This window comes from Lynx rufus, unplaced genomic scaffold (assembly GCF_022079265.1).
Source record: "Lynx rufus isolate CCGP_SWC_20201006 ecotype Redwood Valley unplaced genomic scaffold, mLynRuf1.p SCAF_5, whole genome shotgun sequence".
NCBI classification, from domain to species: domain Eukaryota; kingdom Metazoa; phylum Chordata; class Mammalia; order Carnivora; family Felidae; genus Lynx; species Lynx rufus.
Window position 1 is genome coordinate 31728012 of NW_025814867.1, and position 21523 is coordinate 31749534.

At 37.8% G+C, this 21523-nt stretch overlaps 1 protein-coding gene across 1 annotated transcript in view; it reads left to right on the forward strand.

Annotated features, from left to right (window-relative positions):
- Positions 1-515: 515 nt before the first annotated feature.
- Positions 516-21523, forward strand: part of PPP2R3A (protein phosphatase 2 regulatory subunit B''alpha) — a 164470-nt gene continuing 143462 nt past the window's right edge. The window contains exon 1 of the mRNA XM_047100163.1: positions 516-2501. Within this exon, the coding sequence (XP_046956119.1) occupies positions 516-2501 (1986 nt within the window). The remainder of the gene's footprint in view (positions 2502-21523) is intronic.

Genomic DNA, 21523 nt, shown 5'->3' on the forward strand with positions numbered 1-21523 from the left:
GGGGGGGCAAAAGAGGAAATAAAAGAACTCTCAGTATTAAGAAATCGTATTTTTAAAATTCTTTTCTTTTTTTTTAGGTTTGTCACTCAAAAAAAAATGGATCATTTAAATCTTTGGAGGACTGAGTTATCACAATACTTCTGTACTTCCAACTAAGATTTATGACAGTAAATTTATGACAATAAGTTTCTGCATCATAGAACTGCTGAAGAACTAAAAGACGATTTTATAAACTTACAGTATTATGAGATTACTAAATAAAACTAAAGAACACAATTATTAAATTATTAGACTTGCTAATAATACAAGCACATATGTGCAGTAGCTACTGTATCCTGACAGTTACCAAACCTCAAATTTAGATGTTTTTTTCTTTGTGGGAAAGGTCATTTTATTTGCAAGAAACCACTGAACATTGTCATCAAGTATATTTTCACCTGAGTGTAAGTTAAGAGGATTTACTTGAAATAAGTTCTAGAAAATTCCAACTCGCATCACTGAGTGGATTCGATATTATGGCAGCAACTTACAGACTTGTAGTCAGTACTGTGAACCACTACAGCAGTGTGGTGATAGACCGACGTTTTGAGCAAGCTATACATTATTGCACTGGAACCTGCCACACCTTTACACATGGAGTTGATTGCATTGTGGTACATCATAGTGTTTGTGCAGACCTCTTGCACATCCCTGTGTCTCAGTTCAAAGATGCAGATCTGAACTCTATGTTTCTACCCCACGAAAATGGGTTTTCCTCAGCTGAGGGTGACTATCACCAGCAGGCCCTAACAGGCATACCCAGGGTCAAGAAAGGATCTACATTTCAGAACACCTGTAACTTAAAAGACATTGCAGGAGAAGCAATCAGTTTTGCTAGTGGGAAAATAAAAGAATTTTCCTTTGAAAAGCTCAAAAACTCTAACCATGCAGCTTACAAAAAGGGAAGAAAAGTTAAGTCTGACTCATTTAATAGGAGGTCAGTTGATTTTGACTTGCTCTGTGGCCATTATAACAATGATGGGAACTCCCCATCCTTTGGTTTACTCCGGAGTTCCTCAGTTGAGGAAAAATCTTTGTCCCATAGAAACTCACTTGATGCAAACTTGACATCAGTGCTTCTTCACAGCTTCTCTGAAGAAGACCTGGTTACTCAGATTTTGGAAAAACATAAAATAGATAATTTTTCTTCTGGAACAGACATAAAGATGTGCTTGGACATCTTGCTGAAATGCTCTGAGGATTTGAAAAAATGCACAGATATCATAAAACAATGCATAAAGAAAAAGTCAGGGAGTAGCATCAATGAAGGAAATGGTAATGATGCAATTTCTAGCTCTGAAACTGTCTATATGAATGTAATGACCAGGTTAGCATCCTATCTGAAAAAGCTACCATTTGAATTCATGCAGCCTGGGAATAATGATGCTATAGATTTAACAGAACTCGTCAGTAATATGCCCAGTTTACAACTGACTCCCTTTTCCCCAGTATTTGGCACTGAACAACCCCCTAAATATGAAGATGTTGTCCAGCTCTCAGCCCCTGACTCTGGACAGTTTCAAACTATAGAACTGCAAGATGACAAACACAGTTCTAGGAAAACAGACGCTGTAAGTTCCATTCCAAATAACTCTACAAATCCCTTATATAACTCTGAAGTAAATGATCCCAGAACCCTAAAAGATACCCAGCTTCAATCACAGTCGTTAACCATGAACCCTTTAGAAAATGTTTCTTCTAATGACCTAATGGAAACCCTTTATATTGAAGAAGAGTCTGATGGAAAGAAAGCATCAGATAAAGGACAAAGGGCAGAGAATGGACCTGGTCAGTTATTAAATGAAGATAAAGCAGCATTTTCAAACCGTGTTACTCATCTTAAAAAATGTCCTGCCTCTGTGCAAAATGAAAGTGGTAAGATATTTGAGAAACCAGTTGTTAATCTACCTGAGGAGGATTTTAAATCAAAAGTTCCTAAAGTTGAAGAGGGAGGCCACAGAGATTTTATGAATCTTAACAGCCAGGAGGAGATAGATAAATTGTTAATGGATTTGGAATCATTTTCACAGAAAATGGAGACCTCTCTAAGAGAGCCACTTGCCAAAGGTAAAAGCTCTAACTCTCTAAGTAGTCCTAGTCCATTAACTAGTCAGCTTCCTATAGATCTTGAACCTAAATCTAAAGTCTCTGCAGCCACCGAGAAAGTCTCGCCTTCCTGTCTAACAAGGATTATTGAAACCAATGGACACAAAATAGAGGAGGAGGATCGAGTCCTCTTACTACGAATTCTAGAAAGCATTGAAGACTTTGCTCAAGAACTAGTTGAATGCAAATCGGGCAGAGGCAGCCTATCACAAGAAAAGGAAATGATGCAGATTCTACAGGAAACCTTGACCACTTCCTCCCAGGCCAATTTATCAGTCTGTAGAAGTCCTGTTGGTGATAAAGCTAAAGAAAGTACTTCAGTGGTTTTGATTCAGCAGACCCCAGAGGTGATCAAGGTAAGATCCAACAATCTGGAGTCCTGACAAGTATCCACAGAAATGTTTTAATGTGTGCAGAACTTGTGAATAAATACTATTTGTGTTAGCCATTTCATATTCTACTAAAGTTCCTGCCTTACAGTAGGCATGGTCTCATTCAGTTCGTTAAAAAAAGAAGTAAAAAGCAAGGGCTTTAGAGTTAGGCAGACATTTCAATTGCCCTCCTCACACCTTCCATCTCTCTAGCTCTGTGACCAAAGGAAAGTTACTTAGCCTTAATATCCTCATCTGTGTAATGGAAATAATAAGGATCAAGATAACTTAGGTGAAATACAAGCAAGGTGCCTTACACAAATTAGGCATTTAATATTAATCCTTATACTTACAGTCAGCCATGCATCAATATATGCATGTGTAGACTATAAAGTGCAGTGTGGGGTACCAAAAAAGAGAGGACATGATTCCTTAAAGACTTTAACATCTAGTTGAGAAAATGAAACTGACATACCGGAAACAGTTCATGAACATGTAGGCCCTTGTCTGAAAAGGTTGTTAGTAAAATAGGCTCTTCAAAGAAGGTAAAGACTAGAGTGTATGAGATTTGCTTCTTCATGCAAGTGGGAATAAATACCATTCTAGGGTCACAGGATAGTAGTGTTTTCAAAAGGCTTTGAATCTACCCTGCTACTGGTAGTATAGCTTTAATAATTCCTGAAAGGCAGTTATCTTCCCCCTTGGGTGTATGTGTGTATGTCTTAGCACAACAGTTACTTCTTTTTCGTTTTCTATGTCTAACATGGGTTGGCAGTAGGTTCTGCTCCACCTCACTCAGGGACCCAGGGTGATAGATGCTCTGTGTTCCTATAGCTGCCCCATTGTCCCATCTGGAATACATGACTTATAAGTTCACAGAGGATGGGGAAGAAAGAGATGTTGCTTTTTACTGCCTTATTCCCACATGTGACACACTTCCCATCCACTCACAGTCCAGTGATTTCAGCCCAAAAGCTAAGAAACAGAGGGAAGCACATAGAATATACCTAGTGAGCATTGTCTCTACCACGTGAATGTATGACATAATGGCACATATATCCAAATTAACAAAATAAATTGTAAAATAATGATGTGAATTATTTAGAGGTTATGTCATTGTACAAAAACTATGAAGAAATACTTGGACACACCAAATACAGTGTTCAGAACAATGATTAATCTCTGGGGAAAGAAGAGAGATGGAACTGAGGAAGGATGTCCAGGGGACCTCAGTAGTGTTAGTAATTTCATAATCTGGTGGTGAATCATTAGTACTTTTTTATATTATTTTTATGCCATTTTGTGTGTCTTTATAGTAAATTTAAAAAAGAATAATTGGATATTAGAGGTGGCATATATATGACCAAGTTAAAAAGTTAATGTTAATTTTAACATTCTCATTATATTTTCATTTAAGTAGGAAAAAATATTGTGATCAGGTGAATAATTTTTACATTGTATTTATTTTGTGGCTGTGCTATGCACATTTGTAGTTATCAGTGACACTAAAATTTAAAGCTATACGTACATACTTAAGGTTATGAAATGATTTGGGTCTAGATATTCTCAAACATTCACTGAGCATTTCTGTGAAATCTGTGAGTCTCCTCATTCATTGATTTACAACTGGTAATATCTTTAGTGAAGTTGGTCTATGCTGGGAGGAGAAAATGGAAATTAGTTACAAAAATAAGAGGAAAATGCTTTCAATGTACATAGGCAATAGTGATTTGCTTAAAATATTTTATAAAGAAAATACCTATATAGAAATCTCAGAATGGTAATAACATAAGAGCTAACAGTTCTTGTAAGCTAAGGCATGCTAAGATATTTAGATATATTATCTCACTATTTCCCCCTCAGTAACCTGTCTGCTCATTTAAAAAAAAAAAAAAAATTCACCTTCTCCACTGACCTATTCCAACATCTCACAACCATTATAACCAGAAACTTACCTTAATACAGTGTTTTGAATTTTATTTAACCCTTCTCCCCCATTATCTTCTGTGAGAAAAGAAAAAATTATCTGAAAAGAAAGTAGAAAATGTGAACCTGAGGCCAAGAATAAGTCCCATGTAATACCTCTCCTATGTTCCTGGCTGACGGCTCATGAGCAGGTCTCCTCTGACCCTCCCAATCTAAGCACACCTAACTAAAAATCCCACACTGGGCTGTAAATGAGCTTTCCAATTTTTGAACAAGAATGGACTAAGATCAAATCTTATTAAAAGAGTCTCCCATCACTCTTTTAAATAAGTCCCATTACCATAAGACAGAATAAAATTTGATGAAATTTCTTGATAAAAGTTGAAAAAGTAATTCATAAAAAGCTAATTTAAAGAGAAAGGTGATATAAAATGTTTAACTCCTGAAGATACTTAACACAAGAAAATAAAACCATTCTTCCTTGACTCAGATGCCTTCCTACTTGTTCTCTTTTTTTTAAATCTTTCTTTGCTTCCTATGAATAATAATAATTTGCACATTTCAATTAAAATGAAATGACTAGTATTTTAATTATAATAATAATTATTATTACTATTGTTGTTGTTGTTATTATTTTAGAGAGAATCCTAAGCAGGCTCCATGCTCAGCACAGAGCCTGATGCAGGGTTCAAACTCAGGATCATGATCCCAGCTGAAATCAAGAGTCGGATGCTCAACCAACTGAGCCACCCAGGTGGCTCTTATGAATTATTTTAAACCAGGGTTGGTAAATATTTTCTACAAAGGGTCAGATGTAAATATCTAAGGCTTTGTAGGTCACAAGGCTTCTGTCACTTAGACTTCTTTGTTTTTTTTAAACAACCCTTTAATAATGTAAAACTGTTCTTAGCTCTAAGCCTTAAAAGACAGGCAGTGGGCCAGATTTGGCCCACAAGAGTGTATGTTGTCAATGCCTATTTTATTTTATTTTATTTCATTTTATTTAATTTAATGTTTATTTTTGAGAGGGAGAGAGAGAAAGCGAGAGCAGGGGAGGGGCAGAGAGAGAGGGAGGCACAGAATCCAAAGCAGGTTCCAGGCTTTGAGCTGTCAGCACAGAGCCTGATGCAGGGCTCGAACCCAGGAGCCGCTAGATCACACTGAGCCGAAGTCGGACGCTCAACCAAGCCACCAAGGTGCCCCTGTCAATGCCTATTTTAAACAAATAGAAAAGTATAGTGAATGATAGAAAAAACACTCCTTATTATCACTTATTTTGTCAAATCTTAACATTTTATCATATTTGCTTCAGATCTTTGTTTATTAATATTTGTATTATCATCATCATTGTTTAAAACAAAAATCATCTCAGATATAGTTGAAATCCTAGAGGTCCCCTCCCTAGTTTCCACATCCCGTTCCAGAAATAACCACTACCCTGAAGTTAGTGTTTTATCTCCTGTAAGTTTTTACAGAGTTATTTGTCATGTTTTTTATTCTTGAAGAGCATGAGCAAACAGTAATAGGAAATAAAATCAGAGAGGTAGGTTGGGGCCAACTTATGAATGACCTGTGTGCTATGCTAAACTCTTAGAGTAGGGAGCTAAAGAAGGCTTTTGTTTTTGTTATGTTTTTTTTTAATGTTTTTTTTTTAATTTATTTTTGAGACAGAGACAGAGCATGAGCAGGGGAGGGACAGAGAGAGGGGGAGACACAGAATCTGAAGCAGGCTCCGGCTCTGAGCTGTCAGCGCAGAGCCCGACATGGGGCTTGAACTCACAGAGTGTGAGATCATGACCCGAGGTGAATTCGGATGCTTAACTGAGTGAGCCACCCAGAGCCACTCCAAGAAAGCTTTTGTTTTTAATGTTTATTTATTTGTTTTGTGAGAGAGCACAAGCAGGGGAGGGGCAGAGAGAGGGCGAGAGAGAATTCCAAGCAGGCTCCCCGCTGAGAGTGCAGTGGATATTTAGACATGGGTCTCAAGCTCACGAACCATGATCATGACCTGGGCCAAAATCCAGAGTTAGCTGCTTAACTGATTGAGCCACCCAATGCCCCAAGAAGGCTTTTAAGTAGAGGAGTCCCACAGTATTTTTTTAAAGAATAAAACTTTTTTTTTTTAAGAGTAAAAAATGTTAAATTAGGCTCTTATTTTTTTTTTTAACTTTTGACAGCAAAAATTTACCAATTGTTCAAAACATTTCAATTAAAAGCTTTATGTAATGGGGCATATAGGAGGTGTGTTGGTGACTATCCCTGAGAAGAAAGATTGACTTGATGATATTATATATAGGTCATTAGTATTTTAACATGTGTTTCAAAATAATTTCTCAAGAGGAAGCAGTATTTATTGTCCAAGTATTTTTTTGTCTAGAAATCTAATTCAAACCTGTATTGGGAGAGATAATCAAATAGAAAATACTAATACGATACTGAGGGATTGATAAAGAGGTATCTAGATACTGGTCTAGATCAGGAGTCAGCAATCTGTGGTCCAAGGGCTAAATCTGACCTACGGCCTATGTTTGTAAATAGTTTTATTGGAACACAGCCACACCCATTTGTTTACAGATGATCTGACTGCTTTTCTCCTCCACCTACTAAGTTAAGTAGTTAGAGACCTTAAAGCTTGAAATGTCTACTATCTGGACATTCATAGAAAAAGTTTGCTGACTCCTCATCTAGATATTATTTGATAGATCAAAAGATTTCTTTTTTAGTGAATCAATATGTATTTTAACAAGATCCCCAGATATTCACATTTAATATATACATGAAAATTTAAGACATACTATTTCCACCATATCAGACCATTCTTGATGTGATATTTTGTTAAAGGCATTGGAAGTCTTGAAAACATCATTAAATATCAATAACAAAAACTAGTTATCGATGATAGTCAGATAGTATACCAGTAGAAATAGCAAAATAAGCCCAGAGTTTCAAAATTCTTCATCATGTATTCTCATCGTGTGTGTTGGTCTACATAGCGTTTCTCCCCTTTCCTCCCTAGTCATGATCTGTCTCTGACTTTCCCACTTAAAACAGTTTCCTTTTCATCTCTTTCTCACTGTTAAATTATTGATATCATTGATATATTGATACAATTGATACATTGATATTATTGATATATTGAATGAAGGTTTAATACATGCTTTCTTCACAAAGCCTTTAACTGACAGGAAACAACCCTGTAGGTTCTAGAATAGCTGAGGTGTGAAGATGGGCCTAAAAATGAGTTGAACAAGAATAACAACACCCTATAGAGGAAGGAAAGGGGGATGTGCCTGAGCTCTCAGAGGGTTTCATTATTTTGGATTAGTGAATTACTGAGGACATGTTTTGACATAGAAGGTAATATAATTTTTTAAAAAACACTTAGAAACTGTACTGCTTTGGTAATTCACATAATAAATGATACCTTAATTCTGTGTTTTATTACCACCAGCAGATGTTATTACAGTCATCTTGGGTCTGTTTTTAGCTGTATGGAGCAATAGCCTGTTAGCAGTTATTCACAAGTTAAAATAATAAAACCTAGTCTCCCTTGAAAATTATCTTTACTTAATTTTAGTAAAAAAAAAAAATCCAGGAAAAAATTTCTATTATTGTTTGCCTCAATTAAAAGAATGGAGGGAATGAGGCAGGATTCATCAGTGAAAGAGGAAGAATTTTTTTTAAAACTCCACTATAATATTTAAGTCTAGTGAAACCTTACAAATTTCAACTAATTGTGGGGGAAACTGTCTGAATTACTAAAAAAGTACAAATTAAAAATTTCAGTGTTTTTAAGAAATAACTTTATTAATTTCAAGAGTAAAGAGTAAAACTACCATCAAAGAATTGCAAGCGTGAACGTTAGCTGGACCTATTTCAATAATGAAGATCAGGGTGCCTGGGTGGCTCAGTAGGTTAAGCGTCTTTGGCTCAGGTCATGATCTCATGGTCTATGAGTTTGAGCCCCGCATCGGGCTCTATGCTGACACCTCAGAGCCTGGAGCCTGCTTCTGATTCTGTGTCTCCCTCTCTCTCTGCCCCACCCCTGCTCATGCTCTGTCTCTCAAAAATAAACATTCAAAAAAAATTTTTTTAATTAAAAAAAAAAAGAGGATGTTATAGGGGAATAAAGAACAAGAGCCAAATGGAAAACATCTGATTGGCGAGGGCCACACAATCAACCTTGTCTAGGTTGAGAAGGCCCACAGTTGGCTTGGCGTTGAAGACTTGACTGTGTGCGTATACTACATTTCTGGTCAGGTAGAGCTTTTACAGGGACACGAGTTATCTAAGTTTTGCTTTGCCAGGTGGCATTCCTGGCAGGAACAGCTCCATCTTGGGCTTAAAAATTTATTTCCAAAGTCCTCCATTTGATCATCCTCTTGACCATTCTAGAGGCTTCATCAAAAATATCAGTCTTAGCATGACTCTGAGTTACCATCGCCTCTTGAGGTCTCCATGTAGTTTTCACAAGAGATGATGTCAGGCTTTTATTCTAGGAGCTGGTTATGTTCTTCTGTTCTCTTTTGTCATTCCAGTCTGAGAGAGACCATCTGTCAGCTGGTCAGTGGCTCTCCACATGTATTTAAACTTTGGAGAATATGCAGTATATTAGGGAGATAATTATTATAATATATGAATGTAATATAGTAATAATAATAATTAGCAACAAAACAATCCCATGGTTTGGACAGCACAAATGAGCCAGGGTACCCACAATGCAAACCAGCTAATATCAAATGAGTCAAGAAATGATCCCCAAAGTGGAGATACTTCTTTAAGCCAGTTAACCTGTTTATGTATTTTGTGTAACTGTGTCTCCACTTCCCCAGAAATGTTTATCCAGTGAGCTTGTTTCAGAAAAACTGAGGCACTGGAAATCAGGGAGCAAACTGTAATGGACAGAGAGAACTACAGGATCACCAGCATCTTTGCAAATTCAACAGGTGGGTGGAGGTTGGATTACCACTTAGCAGTGGCCTGAAATACGTGAACATGGCGTTATCTTTTCAGGTTTAGACAAGGACAAGGTTGGGCAAAGAATCACCCTTGTGAGATTTAGGCAAAAGATGATCAAAGAGAGAAGGAAGAAACATTCTTGATCTGATGTCTTGGGAGGAAGCAGTCTAACTCCATGTCAGCTATTTCCTAGTCAGTTGGATTTTGAGGTCTCTGGCATTTGCATAGGACCAGATGTTGGGTAGATTTTTCCTCAGTTGTGAAGTAGTCACCCAAGGTTTGATACCTTGTAATTTGGCGGTGGTGTTGGTGGTTGAGAGTACTTGGTAAGGCCCTTTCCATGAATCTCACCTTTGCAAAAGCATCAGAGTAAAACAATAACTATCCGTAAATTACAAAAGACTTAAAAAATGCCCATTATTAAAGATCTGATGAGAATCCTTTATACTAGAATTGACCAGGAAATTTGATTATTTCTGTGACATACAACATTCTAAGGTAACTGGAATTATGACTGGTAATATTATACCAGGACATATCAGATTTTTAGGAATTTAATAAAATCTAGAACACTTATATTAATAGCATGCAACCATACAAATACAACCTAAGAAGGTTTCTTATTACCACATTTGAAAATGTTTCCTGTGTGATTTAACATACCAAATAAACCCAATTAATTTAACATCTCTTTTTTACAAGGTAAGAGACAAGTCCCTTTAGATTTTCCAGGGCCTTTGGCAAATCTTACAGTCATTTTGAGGTTAAAACAAAACAAAACAAAACAAACTCCATTTAGAATTTGATTTTGGAAAGTTTTCAAAATGTCATAAGGTTTGAACATTAAAATAAGTAAGATCACAGTTCATTATGAAATAATACTTGTCTATTTAAGCAAAGTGACAATAGAAAAATTTAAAGATAAATACATAAGGTTACACAGTTGTGAACAAAACTTGGCCCTTTTAATATTGAGAAGATTGGGTTTTCTTAAGTAATCAAAGACCTGATAAAGACAGTGTGAAACATAGTAAATTATTTTGGTAAGACAAAAAATCTTTGCTGACAAGGTAGATTACTTAAAAAGGAAAGAAAAACCCTTGTTTACAATTTTTTTTTTTTATTAAGAGCAGACTGTTAATCTAAGAAAACACTTTGTTCTTTTAACAGAGAGAAAACCAAAATCTAATTTGCATCAGTGCATCAAAGATATTAAGACTCTTTTTTTTTTTAAACTCACTTTTTTAACTTAAATCCATTCCAATCTTAGCCAGCTTAACCACATGTAAAGTTCTTTTCTCAGGATTCCTTTCCACACACTTTCCGTGACTTTTTTTTTTATATCCATTCAGATTTTGTCCTATTTTTTTTTTTTTTCTTATTCTGGAACAGTTATTTTACTTTTGAACAAAATTACTTTTTTTCTCTTGCCAAAAAAGCAAAAAAACAAAAATTCATGTCCTTCATACCCTATCTAAAAAAACACTTTCTACTTTCCTTACCAGTTTTTAATATACAATTGTTTTTCTTTTACCCTTATATTTCAGTAGTTCTCATTGTGTATATTAATTAAAATTCTTAACCTTTAGAACCCTTAATTGCTAGTGAAAACTAAGAAGCAAGCAGTAATGGACTATGGACTAGCAAATTTATAAAAACATTTCATAATTTCTAGAAGTATATGCTTCCTCCTAGTAAAATTTCAGTGTGGCACAAAATGTGTTTACTAACAAACCCAATTATTTTAGTTACTGTGTAAAAGGAAGCTAAAAGTAGATAAACTTGTGTTCAGTAATTGATGTTTCATTAATTTATCTTACTTGGAAATGATCTCCATATTCAATGAATAGCCATAATTTAACTTAATTCAGTATAATTTTAAGGTTTCAAGTTACCAAAAATATTTTGGACACTGTTTTTAAGTAGGCATACTATAGAGCATAATTATTGCTGTAAAGTCCATTTATAAACTTTTGCTTACATCTCTTTAACTTGTTCTTAACAATTATGTTAAGGTTACATGACCCTTTAATGAGGCATTAAACATTTAACCATCATCTTAAGTTGTCTTTCTTGCTGACAGATTCTGCAACAGAGATAACATGAGCTCTTTTGACTTTTAGTAAACTTAGGAAGAATAAAAGTTGTATGACTGCATTATATTTAATATTAATAGTCCTAAGACAAGCCTGTTTCAGTTAAACCAACAAACTTAAATTAGTTTTTCTTCCCAGAGATTATTCTGGATTACGTGAACTTGAAAAACATTTGGGTTAGTTTCTGTATTTCTGAGAATATATACTTGATTCATATAAACACTTAAAAAATTTTAAGCCAGTAGAGCTTCTTTACAAATTAATTTTGGCAGTACTATCTGGAGGTAGAAAAATATCAACCATCTATAACATATAACCATAGACATACATAAACATATAAATAGACACAAATAGAGATCTTACAGGTTTTGCTTTAAAATTTTAGACATGAGACAGGGATGATTATGCAAAACTCACTAGTTTATAAAAGAACAATTGGATCCAATTGTGTTTCTGGCAGAAGGGATAAGTTTTAAGGTTTTCTGCACAGATAGCTTACTAATATTTATGGAGAAGACTTGTAAGATTTTTCATCCACCTAGTTTCTAAATAGCCCTTCCTCTTTTTTTCTTTCCTTCTGTTAAGAATTACCTTGGCTCCTAGAGAAGACCAGGTAGAACATATATTTTTCAAAGGCACAGAAAAAGAATGCAAGTTCCTACAAGAAGGACTTCTGGTTCCTAAGGCCAGAATTTTTACAGTACACTCAAGCCTTTTGAGATGAATATGGGAGGTTTGAAGATTGGTTAAAAAAAAAAAAAAAGAGGGGCACCTGGGTGGCTCAGTTGGTTGAGCATCCCACTTCAGCTCAGGCCATGATCTCATGGTTCATGGGGTAGAGCCCCACATTGGGCTCTGTGCTGACAGCTCTGAGCCTGGAGCCTGCTTCAGATTCTGTGTCTCCCTTTCTCTCTGCCCCTTCCCCACTTGCTCACTTGCTTGCTTGCTCTCAAAATTAAATAAAAACATTTAAAATTAAAAAAAAAAAGATAGGTGGACTTTTTCTGTTGTTAAAAAGATTTCATTTGTAGGACAGTTGCCTTCTTCAATCTTTAAAGGAAGCAGGTTGTAACCCAGATGATGTTAATGTGTTGACCTACCCATCCAACTATGTTATCGTCATTTTGCTACTTTGTATTAGGGACATCTTCAACTAAGCTACAAATCAAAAGATTTCTGTGTTCTAGATTTAGAGCTGTTTTCCTCTTTGGAATGTTTTCCTTCCCTTCCGGATACATAGTTTCATTTAGCCTAGGGGAGAAGATCTAAAGAAAAAGTTCTATCTGGCTCTAAATATCAGCTTCCAATTTGGCCAGCCTCTTTTTTTTTTTTTTTTTTTTTTTTGATGTTCATTTTTGAGAGAGAGAGAGAGAAACAGAGTGTGAGCAGGGGAGGGGCAGGGGTAGAGAGAGAGGGAGACACAGAATCTGAAGCGTGATCCAGGCTCTGTGCTGACAGAGCCCGATGTGGGAGTCAAACTCCCACACCACGAGAACATGACCTGAGCTGAAGTCAGACACTTGACCAAGCCACCCAGGTGCCCCTCAATTTGGCCCACTTCTGACCATAGAACTACTTAAAAAATCTTTTCAAATATCTTATCAGGTTTCATCTGGGACAAACAGTAAATATTTCTGGTTGTACTAAACAACCCCTTGGATGCGAGACACATCCCCGAGAGGGTGCAAAAGATAGTACCCTCCCAAGATCCAGAGCCACTTCCAAAGATAACCAAAAGAAAGACAGTTCCCCCTAAGAGCTGGCAGCAGTTGGTAGGACCCTAGCCGCAAATGGCGTGCAACCCATATTTTTTACAGCCATTCATTGGGCTTCCAATCTGACGATTGACCTGCCTGCATACACAATAACAGATAACCTCTGTGTGCAAGGCAGGCAGAAAGCTAAGCCAAGTTCTGAAGACAACAAGACAAGAAGGAAATAGCTGTCCCTGGGAGAGAAGGGATCAATAACCAACGGATACCCCAAAACCAAATTCACAAGAGTATGCATTTAGAAAGGAGGGGACAGAGTAAAATTTGACCTTCTTTTCTTGACTGAGCACTACAGAGATCCAGAACTGACTATGGTAAGAATTCTCACCGTTTGCTGGCTTCTGCCAGTTTTCCTAAGATCTTTCTTATCTGCAGGCTCAAGAGCAAATGGGGTTTAAAGTTGAGTGTAGTCCTGGTATCTACTAGAATTTGGCAAGTTTTTTCTTTAATTTTAGTTTCCCCTTAGAGGCTTAAGGGAATAATTGGTGGCAGTTTACCAGAGGATCCCTCAGAGTCCCATTAACTCTGGGAGGGGCCTATATGGGAATTCTCTTTCAGCAGCAGATATGGAGGCATTTGAATTGGTGTGGAAAATTTGACAAGACCTCTGAAAACTGTCTTTTTTCCCATTCCCATTGATTGCAAATGAGACATCAATTTCTGGGCCACTGATTTCATGATGGATCCCTATAAGGATATAATGGGAGAGGCCCAAACTTTTAGGTTTCTGGCCTTGGATCCATTGCAGTTTTAAGGCCACTAATTTGGGGGACTTTTGTTTACCCTCTTATATTCTCTCCAGAGTGCAAAGACCATCCAGACACAGGAATACCAGAAAGTTTTCAAATAAAGGATAGAGGGGAGCAGTAGGAGTTACTTCAGTCTTCTAGTGTTTAGGTACTTCTCATGTCTTTAATTTTCATTAGCCTTTTGCAGTGAACCTTTTGGTGGAGCTGTTTTGGAATTTTGAAGTCTTTTGGAGGCTCTCACTTGAAATAGGTATCCCCTTCTGTTTGTTTGATTTGAGAACCCTTGTTTTTAAGTGAACTTCTTAAATGAATGATTGTCTAATTGGAATGCCTCCCATAATGGCCAGTGTAATTCTAGGTTGTCTTTGTAAGATGTTGCCAGTTTTGTAAATACCTGCAGCTTCTAGGATCACAGTTCTTAGACATAAAATAAGCAGGTGTGTTGAAAGGTTGCATGCTTAATTCTTTGAAACTTGAGGATCCCATTTATTTCACTAATCTTGGGTCTCTTGGTGCCAAATTAGTACCTAAGAGGGATGTGCTGCTGGATTGGGTACTTTTTGGTGTTTTACAGTATACCTTGTTGCACAGTTTTCTTGAGGTTGGCAGGTGACCTAATGTCAATCTAACCTTTGCCATGACCAACTTCTCCTAGCACAAGAGTCTTAGAGTTAAGTGATGCGTGCTCTGACAGGTTTTAAGTGCTTGCCCTGTGCCCACCAGTTTTGTGGGTTTAGTTTCTGAGATTCACATTGGCAGTAGATTGAGTGTTCCTTTCACCAGAAAATTTCTTCATATTGGTGGACACCCTGATGACTCTTAATGGTCTGACTTGTGTCTACTTAGATTTTTATTTTGATGATCAAAACAGAATTTCTTCTCTTATTTTCCCAAGTCCCCCAGCAGCTTATGCTATGAACTTGCCTTGAAGCTTTGTGAGTCCCCTAACAGCTGCCACCCATTGTGGACTCCTAATATAACTACCCCAAAACCTTTTCCAGAAACAATATAAACATATATACTTTTTAAATAAAGTTTGTTTGGACCAGAGAGATGGACACAAGGGAGTGGAGCTCAAATCTGAGTGACTTACCCCAGCTCACAGTAATGATGAGAGGAACAGTAAACTCAAAGCGTTCAGCAGGTGCCTTGCCAGTATGACTTGTGCCATAGACAGATAGCAGTCAACTTCAGATCTCATTCCTTGTCACCAAAAACTGTTAAAAAATTATTAAAGAAGATGATTTAGGTAATACAAACAAACTTACACACTTTGTGAAGTGGACAGTCTCCTTTTGGAGAACTGCAAAATGGGACATAAGGCAAAAAGCTTTTTATAGAATAAAGAACAAGGAAGAGGCAAGTAGAAAACATCTGATTGACTGGGGCCACATAGTCAATTTGTCTGGGGTGAGGAGGCCCAGAGGTGGCTTAGCTTTGGAGGAATGGCAGTGTGAAAATACTGTGTTTCTGGTCAAACAGAGCATTTACAGGGATATGTTATCTAAGTTTTAGTTTGCTTACATGGCACCCAGGCAGGAGTGGCTCTGTCTTGGGCCAGAAATTTATTTCAACATAGTTAATACAGAATTGATATGCAAAATGGAGGTTGCTAAAATACTTTAAAATGCTAAAAATAGCATAAGTATGTACAGCACACAGTAGGAGATAAAAATGAATCAGACAGGACAAGCCTTTGTGGAGCCCACAATCTAATAGGGGAGGTGAGCTATTTACTGTGAGGCAAAGTAGAAAGAATAGATTACATAAGAGACAAATGAAGTACTATAGGAACTCCCAGGAGGGAGAGATACATCCCACTTGTGGAATTCAAGGAAGTTTCCCTGGAAGAGATTGGATTTGGATATGAATACCTTACTCTTATTCAACTAATTTACTTAAGGTCCTAGTTCTTGGTGTATTACAGTGTCCATGATACTAAGATTAGAGGTCTATTTCTCATAGTGACTTAGACCAGTTCCATTCTATTCCATTCCATTCTAAGATATCAAAACGTACCTTAATCCTTTCCATCTGTCTTACATATGTAAGCATTTGGTCTCAAGGAAGACTAGATGGGTAAATCATGAAGCCATTATTTCTGTCAAACCTAAGCTCTGTAGTAGCCTAATCTTGATCAAGGGTGACCAAAATTGGTTTATCAAAACTTCCTTCTGAGAGAGTATGAAGGGAAATATCAGGTTGGTCTGCTTATATTATTTTGAATTCCCAGTTAGTAGAATCCACACTAATAAGATAAAGGGTAAGAGGGTGGGACCTGTTTCCTATCAGGTTTCCAGTTTTAGAGGCAGAATTTAAGCAAGTAATCTATCTGACAATTCATACATTGCCTTCTCTTTTTCCACTTCAGCTTCCAAAAATGTGATCTCCAGCTCCCAAATGTACACCTAATAAAAATTGAATATTAAAATAGGAATTTTCAGAGAGATTTGAGATTTGTGATTCCCCCTCAGGTTTTTGTGTTTGAGCCACTAGCTTCTGTTTGCCTTTATTTAACAAATAGTAGCATTACATAACTATTTGTTGAATGAATAAATAAGTGAATGAATAATCAAATTGAATTATTGCTTGCCTGCTTTGCCTCCTTCTCAAAAGGACACTGCCCTCTTGCCTGAATGCCAGCTCTTTCTCTGTCCTTTGATTCCCAAGGAGGGATGCAAGAGGACCTGAGGTCAGGTCCTAGTATCATCCTAGGACACGAGGACAGTACCTCAGCAAGGCTCAATATCTCATTCAGCCTCTGGCCTCTTTAATTTCTCTAGCTTTTAACACCTAAAAATCTGTAGTGTTTTGGGGAAGGTCCCATCACCTTTCCTGGCAATAGGGGAAAATCCCATAAGAGTATAGGCCATTTCCCTTTACTGCAGGTTGGAAATCTCTTGATTATAGACTGTAGGCATATTGAGGAGAGAGTGCTTTCTTGTTCACCATTGCACTGCCAGGCTCTATTTTAGAACCTCCATACTAGCTGTTTAAATTCCAAAAGTTTATCCTTGCTCTTTAAGCAATACTTACACGTCTCATTGTCCTTTTCCCATTCTTATTTCCCATTCCCATCTTCTTCTCCCTGAATTTAGGTTGGGAAATAATTTTTCAGGCCATTTCGTTTATCAGTACGAGTGGGTTTTTTTGTTGTTGGTTTGTTTTGTTTTTGATGGGATGCCCAAGAAGGTCAGAGAAAGTTGGGCAGGATTTGTGCTGTTACTAGAACTCTGCTCTCTTCTGACCCTGATCAGAAATTTGTTTCTGAGATATTGTTCCGGAAGAATTAAAGGGCCTTCCTAGGGTAATGATCTAACATTTTGGTTTTCTCAAAGTTTAGATATTGTGTAATTTTGTATATATATTTAAATGCATAATAATTATGAAAATAAAAATATAGCAAAGCTTACTTTGGGAACCTTACTAAAAGTTTATTCTGGAGCATTTAGAATAAATGCTTCCCTCTCTTTACTTTCCAGGTTGATATCCATGCCTCCATTGAGATTAACCAGTCCTATCATTGAGGGAAAATGTGTCTTCTCCCCTAGCTTTATAGGTACTAATGGTTTCTTTGGTTCAGCGTTTGGATAGAAATAAAAACACTCAGGGGTGCCTGGGTGGCTCAGTCGGTTGAGCGTCCGACTCAGCTCAGGTCATGATCTCATAGTTGGTGAGTTCGAGCCCTGCATCAGTCTCTGTGCTGACAGCTCAGAGCCTGGAGCCTGCTTCAGATTCTGTGTCTCCCTCTCTCTGCCCCTTCCCCACTCATGCTCTGTCTCTCAAAAATGAATAAATGTTAAAAAAAAAAATTTTTTTTTAAGAAGAAATAAAAACACTCAGCAATACATTTGGAAACCATCTTCCCTCCTATTTCATTTAATCACAGTATAGATTAATAAAAGTAATGGGATCTGGCCAGTGGCAAATACAAATTTGCAGAATGAGTTCAACCTGTATTTCCCACTCCACCTTTAGTGGCTTTTGAGGTCAGGTCGTCTTGAATCTCCATTTTTTCTAACTAATCAACATCAGCTGTCTTGGATATGTCCCCACCTGTATCCAAAAAAAAAAAAAAAAAAAATGGTAGATACATATATACTGATGTAGAAAAATGGTCAAGATAAAATAGATGATTAAAAATGTGTAGGGGCGCCTGGGTGGCGCAGTCGGTTAAGCGTCCGACTTCAGCCAGGTCACGATCTCGCGGTCCGCGAGTTCGAGCCCCGCGTCGGGCTCTGGGCTGATGGCTCGGAGCCTGGAGCCTGTTTCCGATTCTGTGTCTCCCTCTCTCTCTGCCCCTCCCCCGTTCATGCTCTGTCTCTCTCTGTCCCAAAAATAAATAAACGTTGAAAAAAAAAATTAAAAAAAAAAAAAAATGTGTAAATTGTAGGGGCACCTGGGTGGCTTAGTCAGTTAAGTATCCCAACCCTTGATCTCAGCTCAGGTCTTGATCTCAGGGTCATGAGTTCAAGCCCTGCTGGAACTTAAAAAAAAAGGTAAATTGCAAGACAGATGTATCAGTGTGATCCCTTTTTATTAATATGTTTGTGTGCACACAAAAAAGTTGGGAGTAAACGTGCTTCAAATTATGCATGTTCCCCTAGAACTCTAGTAAAATTTGAGAGTCAGATACCCAGGCGCTCCTGATGAGTGTAGTTAGTCCCTCCACAACCTCCACACCACCCTTGGCAGGAGTGAACAGGAGCTTCCAGGACTCAGCTTGCTCCTGTTAAGCCCTCATGCCTCCCTCACAGGTCTGCCCAACACTCAACAGCTTCACTCCTCTCTAAGACCATCAGGGCTAATCTGATAGGTTCTTCATCCCTGTTTACACCAGTTACCAGAAGAAGTCGAGGAATCCAGATTGTCACTCTCCTCCTCCCTCTCTTCTTGTACACCCTCTTTTCTCAGTCCATGTCCAACCCTCCCAGCTCATGAAATCTTTTCCCCATTCCCTCTTGAACTCATTCACTGGCAGAATCTCTTATGCCATCAAACTCTTTCTAAACATTCCCTTTACCTCCTTGTTTTAACTGACATCCATCTCTCCCCAAGGATAGCTATGTGAAATGTTGGTATTTTTTCTTTCCCAGTTCACCACCCCTCCATTGGGTCTGGAGGGGCAGTGAATGTTCTTGCCTTTTATTGCTGCTTCTGGACTATTCTTTTTTCTAAATCCCTGAAACTGTCCCCTCCAACTTTGAACTAATGTCATCAGACTCACCCCCCACTACCCCTCCTGATTGCAGTCATCTTCTACTCCTAGGACATTTCCCTTATTTCTTGAAGATTTTCTGTCTTGGCTCTATGACACTTTGCAATACTATTTTTGCTGCAATCGTTGTGAGTTTTCAGTAGATAAAGCATCCAATACACACAAACTTTTCAGTTCCTTGATCTCTCCAGTGAGCTTGTCCTGTCCTTCACCTACTCATTCTCTGCTTCTGTGTTTATGTCAGTGGTTTAAAAAGAATGACTCCCATCAAAGAGCATCAGCATCACATCAAATCTGATGGAAATGCAGATTTTCAGGCCCCAGCCCTAAATTGAAACTCTGAGGATGGGGCCCAACAATCGTGGTTTAACAAGCCCTTCAGGTAATTCTGGTGCATGATCTTGTTTGAGAGCTACTGCCATAGTTCATCATTAAAATCACTCTGCTGAATATACTGTCTACTTCTTTGCCTTACCCTCATTTCATGGTACTTACCTGGGAAACTACAGCTTGGGTTAAGTTGTGTTCTCTATTTTGAGCTTTTATTTGTGCAGCTAACCTTGGCTTGAGAAAAATCACACAATAAAACCGAGTGGTCTTTGCATTAAATTCATGGCCACAAACCTCCAACAGGCCTTTAGTACTGTCTAGCAGTCCTACTACAGCTCCCTAATCCCTCACTTTACCACTCTGTAAATGACTCATACCTTCTCTCTTTTTGAACATCTCTTCTTCCATTCTTGCCCTTAGTTAATGACCTTATTTGCTATTTTACTAAGAAAACTGGAGCAATCAGAGGGGAGAACTTTAGCCAGCTACCTAGCCATATCAGTACCCATATACTCTCTCCCTTTCTTTCTGTTACTATACGTGAATGATCGGAGCACCTATGTAAGACCAACCTCTGTACTTGTGCTATAGGTCCATCCTCTCCTATTAACTGAGGGACTCTCCTCCTTGATTGGTCCTTTTTTTCCCTCCTGCATTCATCAGTTTTTCCCCTTTACTAGGTCTTCCCATAAGCAGATAAACATGCTGCAATTCTCCCATCTTTAAAACAAGACATCTAAAAGGCACTGTGGCATCCAAGAAGCACAGCTCCATTAGCTGTTATATTTGCAATATAATACTCAACACTAGAGTTTTGACCATCAGTGATAGCCTTCTCATTTGACATGTGCGAATTCAGCCTTCACCCAAAATTACTGAGAAGTCTCCCCCTACCCCACCCCACTCTCTCTCTCTCACACACACCCACCCCAAAGACACTGGGGCAAGGTATTTTATAGTTCTGTCACTCTGTGTTCATTGACAGGTAACATGGTAGTGTCAGTGGATTGCAGACCTTCTATTCCTTCTAACTTCAGTTTTCTAATATAGGCTAAAATGAATTCTTGTGCTTTATAATAAGCAATCTAATTGAAGTAATTCCTGAAAGAGGAAAAGAAGAAAAGCAGACGAAGGAGGACAGAGAACTCTAGGAACTAGAAATTCTAGTGATCCAAGAATTATTATGCCTAATAATTTTAGACTCTTAATTATCTCTCCTTGCCCCAGATCCTAGAAGAACATCTGCCCCCAAGTATTAGGAATACCAAGAGGCAGAATATTAGATTTGTAGGTTCTTTCTGTTATTAGTCATGAAATATGTTCCTGTCATTTGGAGTCAACTGAAAGAAGACACAAAATGCTTACTAGATCTCCTAGTTTGCTGTATCCTATAACGTTAAGGCTCAAGGATCAGGCCAGTAGCAAAGATGCCATAGATACTGCCACCAACCTTCTTTCCCCACTTTAGTGTCCATTCTTTTTTTTTTTTTTTAATTTTTTTTTTTTCAACGTTTATTTATTTTTGAGACAGAGCATGAACGGGCGAGGGGCAGAGAGAGAGGGAGACACAGAATCGGAAACAGGCTCCAGGCTCTGAGCCATCAGCCCAGAGCCCGACGCGGGGCTCGAACTCACAGACCGCGAGATCGTGACCTGGCTGAAGTCGGACGCTTAACCGACTGCGCCACCCAGGCGCCCCTAGTGTCCATTCTTTAAGAGTAAAATAACATTACTAACACGAAACAAGCTATTAAACAATGAGAAATCACCAAGTTAGAGCCTAAAGGAGAAGGACATAAAAATTTAAGATTAAGAGTAATTAACTAATTAGCTTATAATCAATTTCTTCTTTTAAAGCTTATTTGCAATGGTATTTTAAACAAAGTCTATGATTCCAAGTTATTACCTCTTTTAACTAGTCTGCCAATTAGAGCCAAGTTGAGGAACTCTTTTTTCA